Below are 16,778 nucleotides of genomic sequence, written 5' to 3'. Positions count from 1 at the left end.
AAGTCAGTGCATCATGTGACTTGAAGAGCAACGTGAGGTCATGTTGTTCCCTAACATCCACTAATCGAGTTAGACAAATGTTTAACATTGTGGTTTTAAATGTAAATTTTATTTTAAATTTAGACAGACAGCATGGTAACAGGCCATTTCAGCCCATGAGCCCGTGCCGCCCAATTAACCTACACCTCCAGTACATTTTGAACGGTGGGAGGAAACCCCGTGCAGACACGGGGAGAATGCACAAACTCCTTCCAGACAGTGTAGGATTCAATCGCTGGTGCAGTCCCGATCACTGGCTCCGTCAAGGCGCTGTGCTAACGGCAAAGGACAGGACAGTGGGAGATCATTTGCTGTGTTTCTATGGGTCATTATCACTTGTTTCATTAAAGAGGCATAAATATCCAGTACTTTGTAATCAAGGACAGCCACACAGACAGACAACATACCTCGAGCTTGTGTAGTGATTACCACTGCTTCGACTGGCTCTCCCCAGCCCTGACGTGTCTTTGCAGATACATGGAATACATATGGTGATTGAGGAATCAGATTTGTTGCCAAGTACTGTCGGGCATCAGAACTGACTTCGATGGTGATGAATTTGTTTGGCTCAGATGTTGCCAGACAGTATGCTATTCGGTAACCTGTAAAACAGAAATAAAATCTAAATTGCAGTTTAAAATAGCATTACATATTTATCAGAATGGCTGTGTGAAAAGATTATCAATAAGTATCATGGTGGAGATTTGCCATTATGTTAAACAACTTTAAAAACCTCTGTATCTGGCATCTATGGGGATTGGTAGATGCCGGATAAGTAGATTACTTGAGATTGCGTGTTGCATGGATTGGCAAACTGACTGCTAGGGGGCACCAATTGTGAACTTCCGTATTTTTTACCAATTTATTTTCTGAAATTTTTATGGCGGTTGTTTGGATTCCAGATAACGGGGATTTTACTATAGTTCTAACCTTTAAGATTCTTTTGTAACATATTTAGTGCAATCTATTTAAGACCTGAACATTTTAACCACATCTTTTGGACATTCTAATATTTCAGTGTAGACTATCATGATAACATGATAACATGCTCAATTTCATTACTCCAATTTTCTCTTCAGGCTGGGGCATTGGCCAACTTTAAGTACTTTGTACAAATTACTGCTTATTTCATGCAAAGTCCATAAATGGAGCAATATTAGGTTTTTCAAGTCAGGTGGTTTAGAGATTTTCCGGTTTTTTTCCTCAAATTACATTTCAGAAATCTTAGTTCTATTTTCCTCTCTACCTCAGGCAAATTGTTACATTCATTTTGTATCCACGGCATGTGATTATTTAATAATTCCGCCTCCGTTTCCTTTTGTATAGAGCATTTTATCATTTGATCCATAGTTGCATCTGTGATGAAATGCCCTAATTGTGGCACCAACAAAGTTTATTGTAAAACTCCTCACAGATACGAAGCAAGGAAGGAGATTCAGTCCTCAACAATTATATGCATGCTCAATGGTCATGGCCAGGATGACAAATGGTGATGCATTTTTCAGAATAAAATGTACAAAGATAGGAGATGAAGGAGCAGTAAAAACATAGAATAGTTTGTAGAAGAAATTTCAAGCAGAGATGTTGACTCTGACATAGTTGGCAAAAAAGCCCATTTCAATACAGTGCCTAGATCTGCGTTCAGCGAGACATATTCTTTGGAAGCTCGGTTGTGGCCTTGATTGTACCAAGGACGCTAACAGTGGTTAATGATAAAGTTTATTTTTACAATTACACAAAAGTAAGTGCCTAGAGGTTGAGATCTCGATGTAGTTTGCAAAGTTGTTGATTAAATTATGCAATCATAATTTCTGTAAAAGCTTGTTTGTCTCCCTGAATAAATGTAAGTGCTTGTAGAGGTAGATTTTAGAGTTCTGATGGTAGCCGAGGCTGCTCTAGATTCTCCATGACATGATGTAAATAAACTCTTTGAGCAAATCTCAAAGTTTTGGCTTTGTAATTTCCACTACAGATTTGGCTTAGTTGATGGGATCCCTATTAAAACAGGGCCAGAAATTGAACTCAGTAGGGACTGTCGAAGCTGAAGGTGGGGGTCATGCCCAGAATATCCCTAAAGGGAGGGGTAGCTCCAAGAATCCTAGTGTATCTTGCCGGTGACTCATGCTGAGCCAGGATGCCTGACAGGCTGAGGCAAGAGTGCTGAGAAGAAAAAGAGAAACCGGGGTTCCGAAAATTAAAGTAGCCACGAAAAGAAAAGGTGAGAGTTGACTTCAAGGCTCGTGAAGAGAAAAAAAATGGTGAGCACTCAATTGTAATTTTTTCTGTAGGATAACCCACAACCTCGAAAGTTTAAAAAAAATATTTACAAGAGAAAGAAGATGGGAAACTGCTGCAGTCGATCGGCCATATCTGATCCTGCTTTCAAAAGAGTTCACTGCAAGATAAACCAGATGTCATCAGAGAGTAAGATCCAAATAAGTAAGATAGACAGATAAAAGGATATGAAAGCTCGTGCTGCAGAGGTAGAAGGTCCCACTGTACCACTGGGATCTGGGGAAGAAATTTTGTACAGAGATGTTAACCATAACGTAGTTGGCAAACAGCCCATTTTAATATGGACCTGATTAATTCAGTGAGACATATAGTTTGCAACCTGGACACACGAGATCTCCTCTCTTGAGCAACAGACTGCACTTCCCTAGAAGTCTGAGGCAGGCAAGGCTACCAGCCATAATTCTGTAAACTTTCTAATGGAGCTCTCATGTTTCACAATTGGCATTGTCCAGCTTCATCACAGTGTGGGGTCGCTGCTACAGAGAAGGGGTGGCAAACCTCTTTAATTATTAATTTAGACATAGAGCAATTGGGTGGCACGGACATGTGGGCCAAAATGGCCTGCTACCGTCCTGTATGCCAGAACCACCAGGCTGATGGCTTGTATCGTTTGTCTGCACATATGTATGCACTGTGGACCGGAAAACGCTGTTTCATTGGGTTAGACAGGTACAATAGGATGACAAATAAACTTGAAGTAAAAGAACTAGCCTTGATGGAAGTCAAGGATGTTAACAGTGGTTTAATCACGCGGGGTTTTTGTTTACAATCCGACAAAAGTAAGATTTTCACAAAAACTGTAGTCATGGTCTAGATGTAGATGCAAAGTTTTTTGATTAAACAAAGTGATCAGAATTTCTGTCAATGTTCATTTTTCTTTCTGTATAAATATGTGATTGTCGGGGTAGATTTTAGAGTTCTGATGGCAGCGAAGACTGTTCCAGACTCACCATGATATTATTTTAATAAACTCTCTGTCTCTGAGCTAATTTCCATGACACAGTTTGTTGCACAAATATGAGAGGATAGGAAAAAAAAAAGCATGACCCAAAAGGGGAAATGTAAGTTTGGTATTTAATCTGGCATCCTCTTTTCAGAATGTTCTGCCAGTTTGTCTGCATCCCTGTGGGGGAAGAAGAAAATGTATCCAGGAAATTGTCCTAAATAAAATGGAGTAAATACATGCCAGTTGTGAAACACAAGACCTGTATGTCTCTTGACCAACATGTACTTTCTGATTATAGAAATTAGGTAAGTGTATTTTTTAAAAAATGAATCACCATTTTCTACTCAATTTATTAACTTAATATGGTTAAGGAAATCTTTCCTTTTGCCTTTGCGGCCAGATTTTGAAATGATGCAGGTACTCTCAATGTGATGGGTGTTGAGCGCGAGATGAGACAAAGCTCCACCAATTATTCCCAGGGACTTCACTAATAAAACGTCATATTTCATACCAAATCTACCACCAGTACTGAAAACTCATTCCAATTCATTCTATAAAAATATAATAGATTCAGAATTAATAGTCAATGCTCAAGTGCCTGTGATTGTTGCTGAACAAAGAAAAAGATCAGGCTCAGTTTGTGCAATTCACCCTGTCAAAACCCTCAAGTTCTCCTCAGGAGAAGCAGTTAAGCAGATAAAAGCAAACATTTCCCTGCTAAATAAATGCAACAGTAACGTCCTGCACATTTTATAGGTGTTGAAATAAGGCTGAATCTGCAGTAGATTTATTGAGCAAATTTAGGTACCTGTCCTGTTCTATCCCAGGATTCTTTTTGTTTTGCACCATCCCTGTTGTGGTGCTCAATGGTCTGATTAATTTCTTTAATAACTACTTAAATAAACTTATTACCAGTATTTGTCCAATTGTGGGTTAATTCAGACACTGCCTTTGGAAGACTACACAAAAGAGTCTGGAAAAACGACCAACTGAAAAACCTCACAAAGATTAACGTATACAGAGCCGTTGTCATACCCACACTCCTGTTCGGCTCCGAATCATGGGTCCTCTACCGGCATCACCTACGGCTCCTAGAACGCTTCCACCAGCGTTGTCTCCGCTCCAACCTCAAAATTCATTGGAGCGACTTCATCCCTAACATCGAAGTACTCGAGATGGCAGAGGCCGACAGCATCGAGTCCACGCTGCTGAAGATCCAGCTGCGCTGGGTGGGTCACGTCTCCAGAATGGAAGACCATCGCCTTCCCAAGATCGTGTTATATGGCGAGCTCTCCACTGGCCACCGTGACAGAGGTGCACCAAAGAAGAGGTACAAGGACTGCCTAAAGAAATCTCTTGGTGCCTGCCACATTGACCACCGCCAGTGGGCTGATCTCGCCTCAAACCGTGCATCTTGGCGCCTCACAGTTCGATGGGCAGCAACCTCCTTTGAAGAAGACCGCAGAGCCCACCTCACTGACAAAAGACAAAGGAGGAAAAACCCAACACCCAACCCCAACCAACCAATTTTCCCCTGCAACCGCTGCAACCGTGTCTGCCTGTCCTGCATCGGACTTGTCAGCCACAATCGAGTCTGCAGCTGACGTGGACTTTTACCCCCTCCATAAATCTTCGTCCGCGAAGCCAAGCCAAAGAAAAAAGAAGTTTTTACTTTAATAAGAAAAAAACCCAATTATGTTTAGGATTGCTTTCTATACTGTTAATACAACACCTCAGAGTTGCACTCCAACAGTAAAAGCATGATACAAAAACATTACACGTGAATGTTTCTTGCAGTTGCCATCAGTACCATTCAAAGAAGAATTGCTTCAACTCCGTATGATTTAAATTAGTTACGAAGTGAGTTTTGTCTTCTTGCTTTCTCCTCGGTTCCTTTTTATAAAAATTCAGGTTGGTATGCTTTAACGATAAATGTCAAAAATGAACAAACCATTCTTCAATGATCAGCAAAATCCACATTGATACGCCATGAAATCTTCTTCCATTCAAAAAGCACCGAGTGTCCAAGTCGTTCCATGGGAGAAGAAGAACTAAAATCTGTCTGGTACCAGCAAGTCATATCTAACTCGTCCCCATATGGTTAAAATGGAGACAAATGAATTTTTTCTATCAAGACACTTCAATGCAGGTTGTGGTAAGGAGAGAAAATATTATCTTAGAAGAACAATCTAAAAGTCTTTCAGAGTAAAAAAAGCAGTGACTCTGGTTAATAAATGTTATTCTATCTCAATTTATTATTTTTAATGCAAACCTTTCTCTCTACATCCTCAGATTTTGACTGTATCTCTCCAGAAAATCAGTTATGGCGCTCTTACAAAATGATTCTGGAGTCCACTTCCCATAAATAGAATAAAGCCAATGAAGATGTCACCATGAACGTTGGAATCCAAACGGATTACAATTCTATCATTAATATTCAGTGTGATTCTGGTGCACCTATAATTACTTTATGAGGTCATTGTAAGTTATCCGTTAACTTGAATCTTGATATCATTCCATAAGTCATGATCATGGAAATGGAATCAAGGTCAAAGCAAATCCTCTTTGGAGGCACCTCGTGCTGCAACCCATCAGTGAAATTAGTTATTAGGGGCAGTATTCTTTTTTTTTTCTTTGACTTGGCTTCACGGATGAAGATTTATGGAGTGGTAATGTCCACGTCAGCTGCAGGCTCGTTTGTGGCTGACAAGTCCGAGGCGGGACAGGCAGACACGGTTGCAAGGAAAATTGGTTGGTTGGGGTTGGGGTTGGGTTTTTCCTCCTTTGTCTTTTGTCAGTGAGGTGGGCTCTGCGGTCTTCTTCAAAGGAGGTGGCTGCCCGCCGAACTGTGAGGCACCAAGATCAATGGGGCAGGCACCAAGAGATTTCTTTAGGCAGTCCTTGTACCTCTTCTTTGGTGCACCTCTGTCTCGGTGGCCAGTGGAGAGCTCGCCATCTAACACGATCTTGGGAAGGCGAGGGTCCTCCATTCTGGAGACGTGACCTACCCAGCGCAGCTGGATCTTCAGCAGGGTGGATTCGATGGTGTCGGCCTCTGCCATCTCGAGTACTTCGATGTTGGAGATGAAGTCGCTCCAATGAATGTTGAGGATGGAGCGGAGACCAACGCTGGTGGAAGCGTTCTAGGAGCCGTAGGTGATGCCGGTAGAGGACCCATGATTCGGAGCTGAACAGGAGTGTGGGTATGACAATGGCTCTGTATACGCTAATCTTTGTGAGGTTTTTCAGTTGGTTGTTTTTCCAGACTCTTTTGTGTAGTCTTCCAAAGGCTCTATTTGCCTTGGCGAGTCTGTTGTCTATCTCGTTGTCGATCCTTGCATCCGATGAAATGGTGCAGCCGTGATAGGTAAACTGGTTGACCGTTTTGAGTTTTGTGTGCCCGATGGAGATGTGGGGGAGCTGGTAGTCATGGTGGGGAGCTGGCTGATGGAGGACCTCCGTTTTCTTCAGCCTGACTTCCAGGCCAAACATTTTGGCAGTTTCTGCAAAACAGGATGTCAAGCGCTGAAGAGCTGGCTCTGAATGGGCAACTAAAGCAGCATCGTCAGCAAAGAGTAGTTCACGGACAAGTTGCTCTTGTGCCTTGGTGTGAGCTTGCAGGCACCTCAGATTGAAGAGACTGCCATCCGTGCGGTTCCGGGGCAGTATACGACTGGGGTAAACTGAATGCATGACCATTTCCTGACTGTGTTCCTCAATGATGAATCTATGACAGTTGCTGGGAAAATGGTCTTCTCGATGTTTAGCAAATCGAGTATTAAATGAGCTTCTGCAAAGCGCCAAGGAGATTCTGGCACAGATTGGAGTTCACCTTTGGTGAGAGTAGGGAATGGGACAATCATTCATGCAGTGGAAAACAAAGACGAATGTCTGGGAAACCTTGATGAATGAAAGGAGACGTTCAAAGTCCAAAAGTTCTTCATCTATTCCATTCATGCCCCCAAACAAGTAAAAAAGAACATTTGCTTTGTGTTATTGTCAAGGTCAACAAAACCAGCATTGAGGCATGGTCATCATATATCAACACTGCTGGTCATTGTAGTGAGGTGCTGAACTCCCCAATCCAGCATTGTGCCTCTGGAGGAGATTCCATGGTAGTTATTATGAAGGCACATTTCAGGAGACAGGAGAGATGATGAGATGGGAAAAGCAGACCACCAAATGATCTCTGCTTTGACGATAGAGACAAAAAGAGGTTTAGAAATGAAATGGAAGGAAACCTTGACGAATGGGCAACTCTCCCAAAGACAAAACCCTGAAATATCAGTTAACAGATCTGTGGCAAGATACACACTGACCTCTTAATGAATGACTGGAGATCACCCTCAACTAGTGAATCAAAAATGATGATCATGAATTTTCATAGAGCCTTACAGCATGGAAACATGCTCATGCTGTATAACTTGCCCTCCGGATTTAATCCTTCTTGCCCACATTACACCCATATCCTCCAATCCCCTCCCATCCATATTCAAGTGTTTCTTAAAGGAAGCCAATCTACCTGCCTCCATCACTTTGTCTGGCACCTCATTCCATAGAGTCATCTCTGAGTGAAGAACTGTCCCCTCGTGTCCCTTCTAAATCCCGTACACTTCACTTTATAGTTATGCCCACTTACCTTCGATGCTCCCACTCTAATGAACAGACTGTAATTATTCACCTCATTCATAGACCTCAACGAGATCCCCTCTCAACTCTTATATTCTAAGGAAAAGAGGTCTAGTCTTCTGCTCTCTCAATAACTCAACTTCACCAATCCTGGCAACAACTTGAAAATCACTTCTGTATCATTTTTAACTTTATAGTATCCTTTCCAAAGCTAGGTGAGCAAAACTGTATACAATACTCATAGTGTGGCCTCACCAACATCTTGTACAATTTCAATATGATGTCTTAATACTTGCGTTAAATACCCTAACTAATGAAAGCAAACGTCCAAAATGTTCTCTTCCTTCTTTTTAAATATATTTTATTACACACACACACACACACACACACACACACAACACACACACACACACACACACACAACACACACACACACACACACACACTCACACACACACACACAAACATACAAGAACAATTATATCCTAAAAATAAACAAAAATCATTACTGCCATCTTGAAAGAGATTTGTACCCCCCACCCCAAGTCCTTCTGCTCCATAATACTCTTCTGGGGCACTGCCGTTGGCAGAGCAAGTCCTGCCCCGGGTTGATTACCTCGCTGTTCTCAGATTGAGCTGCATCTGCCATTCCTTACCCTCGAGATGCCATTGCAAACCCAGGTAACTTTTTTCACTGTCCGCTGCCACACATATTTTTGTGCTATCACCTTGCCACAAACATACCTGTCCAAATCACTCATGTATATTACAAAAAACAAGGCTCTTCGTAAAGAACCCCGAGGCTCTCCACTGGTCATGGTCCTCCAGTCTGAAAATCTGCCTTGGATGTCCACCCTCTGACTCGTATCATGAAGGCATATTTTTTTTAATCAAGTTGGCGAGTTGGCCTCCTATCCTGTGTGCCCAGACCTTCCTTATCAACCTACCATGTGGGTCCTCAACAAACAATTTTCTCAAATCCAGATAAATAATATTAATTGCTCTAGTGCACACATGTCAAACTCTGGCCCGCGGGCCAAATATAATTATATTTGGCCCGCAAGATCATTTAAAAAATGTATTAGAGGTGGCCCGCTGGCCGCCGCGCCAGTATAGCGCATGCACAGTAATACAACAAATCCCAGAATGCATTGGCGTAAGCCCGCTAATCGCCCCCACCTCCTCTGTTTACGTTGCAGGGTCTCACCGTGGACTCTGGTTTTGGGACCTGGCCGGTGTCAGGGGAAGCCAAGGCTGCTTCCCAGCGCCCGAAACCGGAGGCCTCGGGCCTGACCTCGCCAGGACCGTTGCCCACTCCCCCTCCCTGCCGCAGGCCGACCCGCGACTCACGGTGACGGGGCCGCTGATCCCCCGAGATGCCGCCCTGCAGCGAGAGCCGATGCCCCCGCACTGTCGTTGTCCAACCCGATCGCCCGCAAACCCCGCCCTCCCGCACACAGGCCTGAGTAAGGATTATGAACTTTAATCTTAGGATAAAACGATCTTCCAATAGTTTCATGTCACAGTGATAAATATATTCCTGGTTAAAAATGGTCCTGTACCTGGATACAAGCTCATTAGGCATAAATGAAAAATCAAAGGATATCTGTACCAATGGAAAAAGGGCATGGCAAATAACCCTGCTAGAGTTCATGCCCACAATCAGTCACCCATTTGATTGTTTCAGGAATCATGTTATTCTCCCACATTCTCAATACCCCTCAGATTTTACTATTCGACAGCACACTAGCAACATTTGACAAATCCTCTATAGAGAAATATTATTTATTGAATATTTTATTTCTCATTTGTTAATGCTTCTGGAAAGAGTTTATCCAAAACTATTATTAAACATTTATTTTAATAAGAAAAAGTTGAACATTACATATGTTGAAAGAAGAGAAAACATGCAGATGTTGTTGAAAATTTTCAATAAATATTTAGTTCGGCCCTCGACTTAGTCCAAGTTTTTAATTTTGGCCCTCCGTGAATTTGAGTTTGACACCCCTGCTCTAGTGTGATCACTGCTTCTAAAAAATCTATCAAGTTCGTGAGACATGATTTCCTATGCACAAATCTATGCTGGCTCGCCTTAATTTTCCCTGGCCATCCTAATGTTGATAGATTCCATCTCTACAAATCCTCTCTTGCAGTTGCTCTACCACATTATTTAAATCTCTAATTACATTAAATGTGATGACTTGTCCATTCATTAGGCATGAGGCTTAAGATACATTATCATTTACAGTATGTGCGCTGTGGGTAATGTACAAGTTCATTAATTATATTAACAGTGCATTACACTTTACTACCATTGAGTGTCACCACAGGACAGCGTGTTTGTTCTGTTCTTGTATATTTACTAATCAACTATTTATGCAGTGTACTATGTTGCTCAAGGCAACTACACATTACTTTGCCAAAGCATTAATTTACAGTCAGACTCGGTACTTCCTTTGGCCTCTAAATACAAGCTCACAAAAAAAATGCAACTCATTGCTTGGCAAAGAAATATTCTTCAATTATGTATGTCTTTTTTTCTGCCTGGGTACAGAAAGTCAACAGTTGCCATGGTAAAGTTTCTTGCCCATCTTTTTCAGATTTCCTTTCACCCAACTATATGGACAAAGGCTTCAAAGTCAAAATAAACAGAAACAAAACATTGGAGAGGAATATATATTTTTAAAAATCGGCAATCATTATGCTATGCCACTAGAACATTTCATCCAGTATGCACATTTCTGTTGCCTTACCTAAAATAATGCCATTGGGGTTCTCAGGTGTCTGCCAGACGACTCTCACTGAAGTTAACTGGATCTCCGGGAATATCAACTTAATGGGAGGACCTGGAACTGTTAACATGAAAGAGCAGGCATAATAAATTAATTGTCTGAACCTTATTCCAAACTTTAAACACAATTAAATGATTTACAGTCTTCACTATTGGTCATATATTTAAAGATAAATGTGTTCTTTAAAAGTCTTCATTAAACATTCAAACCAACTTCTAGAACAATCCTCACACCTTTCAATAACATCACCCACAGGAAACAAAATACAGAGCAATTTCCTTGAAATATAAATGATTTTAATAATTGGATGAATTTTACTGGCCTATATTTCAATAATGATTTGTAATTGTAATGGCAATGGACACATCAGAATTTTACTAATTAAATTGCTTTTACAACAGGTAATAATTGGAGATCCAGGCCATCTCTGGAATTTGGTCTGCAAGTTGGCAAATACTCAAAAATGACTTCATAATACCACTACAATATTGCAAAAGAATGACATCAAATCTACATAAGGACAATGAGTTAAAATTGGAGAAAGCAAGAGGAAACTAGTTCTGCTGTCCATGGGAAGGAATGTTTGTGCATACATTGGACATTTGAACGTATTATGGGTGCTCCATTTGTGTTTCCTTGAGTCAGGTATTTGCAACTTGGGAACAATCTGTCTCATAACAGACTATCCCAAGAAGATATGGTAGGAAAAGAATTTCCAGGTCAAATTGTATGACTGTGAAATTTGACAAGGTATTCTTAGCTGTGAGTTTAATTCTAACACAGAACCCTGGTTGAAAACATCCGATTTACGAACAACCCATAGTTGAGAACCAACAATCTGGCCTGAAGGAGAATAATGTCTACTTCCAGTTTAAGTGGAGCTCGCTTTTCATTGGCTTGCTGCCCCGTTGATTGTCAGGCAGCCAGTGATGCACATCCACTGTCAGGCTATGCCACATGTGGCCTGCGCAAAGCAGTGGGTGGGCGAGTGGCGGAGGGGAGGGAGGGAGAGGGGAGAAGAGGCAGCACCATGCGCCGCTGTTCAGCCCCACAAAATGGCCTCCATTTGGCCCTGGAAAATGGCCACCGCTCGGCCTCAAAATGCAATAGCGCCATCGAGGAGGGAGGGGGAAGATGAAAAAACAGCGCACTATTGAGATGCCCAGCGGTTGGCCCCGCAAAATGGCCACCACTTGGGCTTAAAGTGTAATTGCGCCACCGAGGAGGGGGGAGTGGAAGCAGCGTGCACTTTCACGATGCCCTGCAAAATGAACACCACTCACTCAGCCTTAAAATGCAATTAGAAGTATTATTACCTGTATTATTATTATTATGTTCTGCATTAAACTGTTTGAGTGTATTGAGAAGTTTTTTATATGTAATATAAAGCCAAAATATATACTATATATACTAAATACTAAGATAAACGCTTGACTAACTGACGTTAAATAAGGACTATATGTACTGGCTCTGCCTTAAATACAAATTCGGGTTTAAGACAGACCTAGGTAACAGAACTCGTATTTAACTCAGGGACTGCCTGTATATCAGAAACATAAATGGTGGTGCCTATTCTGTGTAATGTTCCTTCTGAGGCACTGTACGTAAACTTGAGCACTCCAACCCCAATATGGTCTTGATCATGCAGAATCAAACTGGTTAGCACTCAAGACCCTCTCTGCCAGAGCCTCAATCTGCTGCCTCTTCCAAACCTTCTGTGGCAGAAGAGCTGAATTCTAACCCATGCCTCCTACCCAAATGCCATAATTTAAAGAGCATTTGAATTATAACATTTCAGTATAGCATCGCACCCTCCCCCCCCCCCCCCATTGATGTGATCTACTGGGATTGGAAAATCATTGAGGATCCCTTCCACCATGTACACAGCATATTTCATCTGCTCCCATTGGGCAAGAGATACAGGAGGATCATAGGCGGCTCCACCAGGCTGAGGAACAGCTTCTTCCCACGGGGAGGGAGAATGCTGAACGACCAAAGGAACTGCTCACACTGACCATCAGAGACACTCATATTTATGAAACAATATTGATTCATTTATATGCATATATGAATACTTGTCCTGTGTATGTATTGCCAGTCTGTAAGTGTGTTATGACTTGTGTTTTGCACTGAGGGCCAGAGAACATTGTTTTGTTTGGTTGTAATTGTGCAATCAGATGACTTGTCTCCTTGTATCGTGGTACCCATGCATCCCTATCTGCTCTCTCTCATCAACCACAATTAGGTCCTGTTTTCTGTAGCCCCCTTTTCCCCAAGACAAGTCCTTCTTTACTCCCCAAGCATTACCTCCCCATATCTCCTTGCTTAGTAAGACGTACCTCACTCATCTGAAACATTGCATCACATCAACACCACCCTAATTCAAGGAATTTATCTTTCTCAAAATCATTCAGAACATCAAATGAATATCAGACTTCTTGTTGTCATTGTATTTTAAAAGGGAAGCATTTTAACTACCCTCCTCAGTAAATTCCTTCACACCATTCCCTTCAGCAATACTGACTAACTATGCTACGTGCTTCTTTGAACATCACCAATATTCTATTCTGGACTCTCTTATTCAGTTATAGGCACAGACATGCAGGGATCAAACGAACTTCCGCGGTAATAGATCTGAAATACCTTCCAATTCATTGTTTTGTCTCCGAAAATAAAACAAAACCATAATTTTTACAAAAACTTCTTTCAATCAATTAGCTTGGAATTTGTATAAATAAACATTGTTCACAAAAACTACGACTCCTTTCCTTTGCACGTAAAAGCAATCAAAGGCTTGCCAGAAAATTACAGTTAAAATTGAAAATGTCATGAAATATTATTATTCTCACTGAAGGAATTTTAGCGGGAACTTACACTTCTTTCTTTGGCTTGGCTTCGCGGACGAAGATTTATGGAGGGGGTAAAAGTCCACGTCAGCTGCAGGCTCGTTTGTGGCTGACAAGTCCGATGCGGGACAGGCAGACACGGTTGCAGCGGTTGCAGGGGAAAATTGGTTGGTTGGGGTTGGGTGTTGGGTTTTTCCTCCTTTGCCTTTTGTCAGTGTGATATGAGGATAAAGCCAAATTTAATTCTTCAGAAACATACAAGCTAACAGTGACGCTCTAAAGTTGGAACACTGAGCATCACTTTTCTTACCTATCTATAAGGAAATGGATGATGGTCTTTAATATATCCTAGTGTGATTGGCAGGATATGTTCCACTCAATATATTCGCTAAGCACTGCACCAAGTCATGCCTTTCATAAGATGAAGCATCAGGACACTTAATGAGAAGCAGGGGAAACTCAACAGGTCAGGCAGCATCCATGGGCGTAAGTGGTCAGTCAATATTTCAGGTCGAGATTCTTTATCAAGGTTCGGTAAAGGGCCCCGAGGTAAAACATTCAGTCTGAATGAAGTTTGAATGTTGAATGAATACTTCTCCCCATGGATGCCGTCTGATCCACTGAGCTCTCTTAGTTTCTCACCGTTTATTCAAGATTCCAGCATCTGCGCTTAATCATGTTTCTCTTCTGTCAGACAGTTAAGAACATTTAAAGGGCGGCCCAGTTGGTGTAGCAGTTAGTTACACCGCCACCTTACACCACCAGCGATCGGGACCGGGGTTCGATCCCGTGCCATCTGTAAGGAGTTTGTACGTTCTTCTTGGGTCTGCATGGGTTTTCTCCCAAGGGCTCCGGTTTCCTCCCACTGTTCAAAATGTACCTGGGGGGGGGGTGTGGGGGTTAATTGAATGTAAATTGGGAAGCACTGACTCGTGGGACAAAATGGTCTGTTATCGATCTGTATGTCTAAATTAATACATTTAAGATATAAGATATAGGGACAGAAATAGGCCATTCAGCCCATTGAGTCTGTCCCACCATTTAATAATGAGCTGATCCATTTTCTCACTCAGCCCCACACTGGCCAGCCTTCTCCAATAAACTTTGATGTCCTGGCGAATCAAGAACCTATCAATCCCTATCAATGATTTGGTCTCAACAACTGCAAGTGGCAATAAATTCCACAGATTTATCACCTTCTGACTGAAGAAATTCCTATGCATTTTTATTTTAAGCGGATGCCCTTCAATCCTGAAAAGTTGTGCCCTCCCATAGGTAGTAAAGGGTAAGCCTTGAGATAGGGTGTGAAACTGTGTAGTCAAGGTAACTGTGGGAGTTTGTAGGCTTAGAAAAGATATCGGTGGTGGGTTTATCTCCCGAAATGGCTAACTTCATATTTTCAAACATTGTACTCCATCTGCCAGACCCTTGACCACTCATTTAATCTATCTATCTCTCTCCAGAATCTCTGCATCCTCTGTTCAATTTGCTTTTACACTCAATTTAGTGTCTTCAATAAAGTTGGATACACTACCCTCTGACCCTTCTTCCACCGTGAACAGTTGTGGGTCCAGCCCCAATCCCTGCAACACCCTGCTCACCACTGATTGTCAACCAGAAAAATACCCCTGTGCCCCAATTCTCTGGTTTTTATTGGTGAACCAATTCTCTATCCATGCTAATCCATTACCCCCAACTCGATGCATCCCTATCTTCTGTATGTCTTTCATGCACTTTATTGAGCACCTTCTGGAAATCCAGGTGAACAACTTAATAAATCAAGCAGAATGAGTGGGAGTAAAAGGATTGTTATCGTTTCAGGCCGCCAACCTTCATCAAGACTAATTCTAGCATTTGCAGCTTCCTGGGCGTCAATAACTGTTCTTAAAATTTTTCTCTCCTAAACTGCTTCATCAGCTGCTCCGTTTCTGAAAGTTGCAGCAATTGACAGCAGAAAAATGTCTGTCGGGGAAGGATGAATTCGATCCAGTTTCCTCCTCTCACTTGCTGCCTGAGTTACTCCTGTGGTTGCACTCACACTTTGTGGCATTGCAATTCAAAGTGCCCTTCTCATTCTAAGAAGCCCTGCAGTAAATGAGTGTTCCCAGCAACTGATGCTGAGGTCTTGCCCCTCGATCTTCAAGTACTTTTGGCATTTTCCTAATGTCAAAAGTCTTTTTAATGGTTTCTAAATGTCTTCAATAATCAGAATAATTTAAAATAACTAAAATGCATTAAAATAAATTAAAAATAAAATTTAAAATATACAAATAATAAATTCAAGACATTTACTTTCAAACAGTACCAGAAATTAACTCAAAACCCTTAGAATGTAAATAAAGGGAAATATAAATAGGCAGCCATTTACTTGCAATCACCCTTTTCAATCCATGTCAGCATTTGAATGAATTGGGTCATACTAAATATATACCTCTGGGAGGTCAAATGGTCAATTCATAATACTTAGCTGTCGGCAAAGTAGTGGTGATAATTTACATTACCAAGGAACTAGCAAAAAGATCAAGAATTAGACAGACAGATATTTTAACTTTGAGACCTCTAAAATACACTGCATCAGAAGTTGGAGGAGTTAGCTGTGTCAAGCATCAGGGACCTGAAAGCATGCATGGGGTCCAGGTCAACAAAAGCATCTGAAAATGCCAAACCAAAAATGTTAAGTTGCATCGCTAACCTCAGACATTACCTGATGCACCAGCCCTGCATCACCACCATCCGCCATCTCCATCAGGACTAACATCCACTGAGCATTGCTGCTGCAGGACTCACATCCAGATCTTTTAGTTTATAAAGGCTGCCAGAATTTTAGCAAAAAAGCACGTGTAACACTCATACACATATTTTCTCCTCTACTGTAAAATAGGTTACTGCAAAATTACAGTTGGAAGTAATTTGTGGGGGGGAGAAGCTAACATTAATATATTAAACCAATATGTTGCCACATTTATAGCACCCAATATTGATCCACCTAAGAATCTTTTCTAATCAACGTTACCTGTAATAAAAGCACAAATGCCCTTAATTCTCGTCTCTCACCACCTCCTCACCTTTGTGACTTTCTTATTTTACTTAGGCAGCTCAGATAATTGTAGAATTATTAAAAAATAAAAGGCAGAGCATCATGCAATTTAAAACAAACAGCCACTCCATTATCGATAAATCTAACCAAAATAGAGGAATAAAAAACAAAAATGTAGCTGAGCTATGAATAAG

At 41.5% G+C, this 16,778-nt stretch overlaps 1 protein-coding gene across 3 annotated transcripts in view; it reads right to left on the bottom strand.

The window, feature by feature from the left end:
- Positions 1–16,778, bottom strand: part of sdk1a (sidekick cell adhesion molecule 1a) — a 681,074-nt gene that overhangs the window by 88,239 nt on the left and 576,057 nt on the right. For all 3 annotated transcript variants that reach the window (XM_069906184.1, XM_069906185.1, XM_069906186.1), the window contains 2 exons: positions 10,663–10,761; positions 447–641 (listed from right to left, as the gene is read on the bottom strand). In XM_069906184.1, the coding sequence (XP_069762285.1) occupies positions 447–641; positions 10,663–10,761 (294 nt within the window). The remainder of the gene's footprint in view (positions 1–446; positions 642–10,662; positions 10,762–16,778) is intronic.

The sequence above is a fragment of the Narcine bancroftii genome, chromosome 12, assembly GCF_036971445.1.
Source record: "Narcine bancroftii isolate sNarBan1 chromosome 12, sNarBan1.hap1, whole genome shotgun sequence".
NCBI lineage: Eukaryota > Metazoa > Chordata > Chondrichthyes > Torpediniformes > Narcinidae > Narcine > Narcine bancroftii.
The sequence above is the reverse complement of the archived record's forward strand: the minus strand, read 5'-3'. Positions and strand labels throughout refer to the sequence as shown.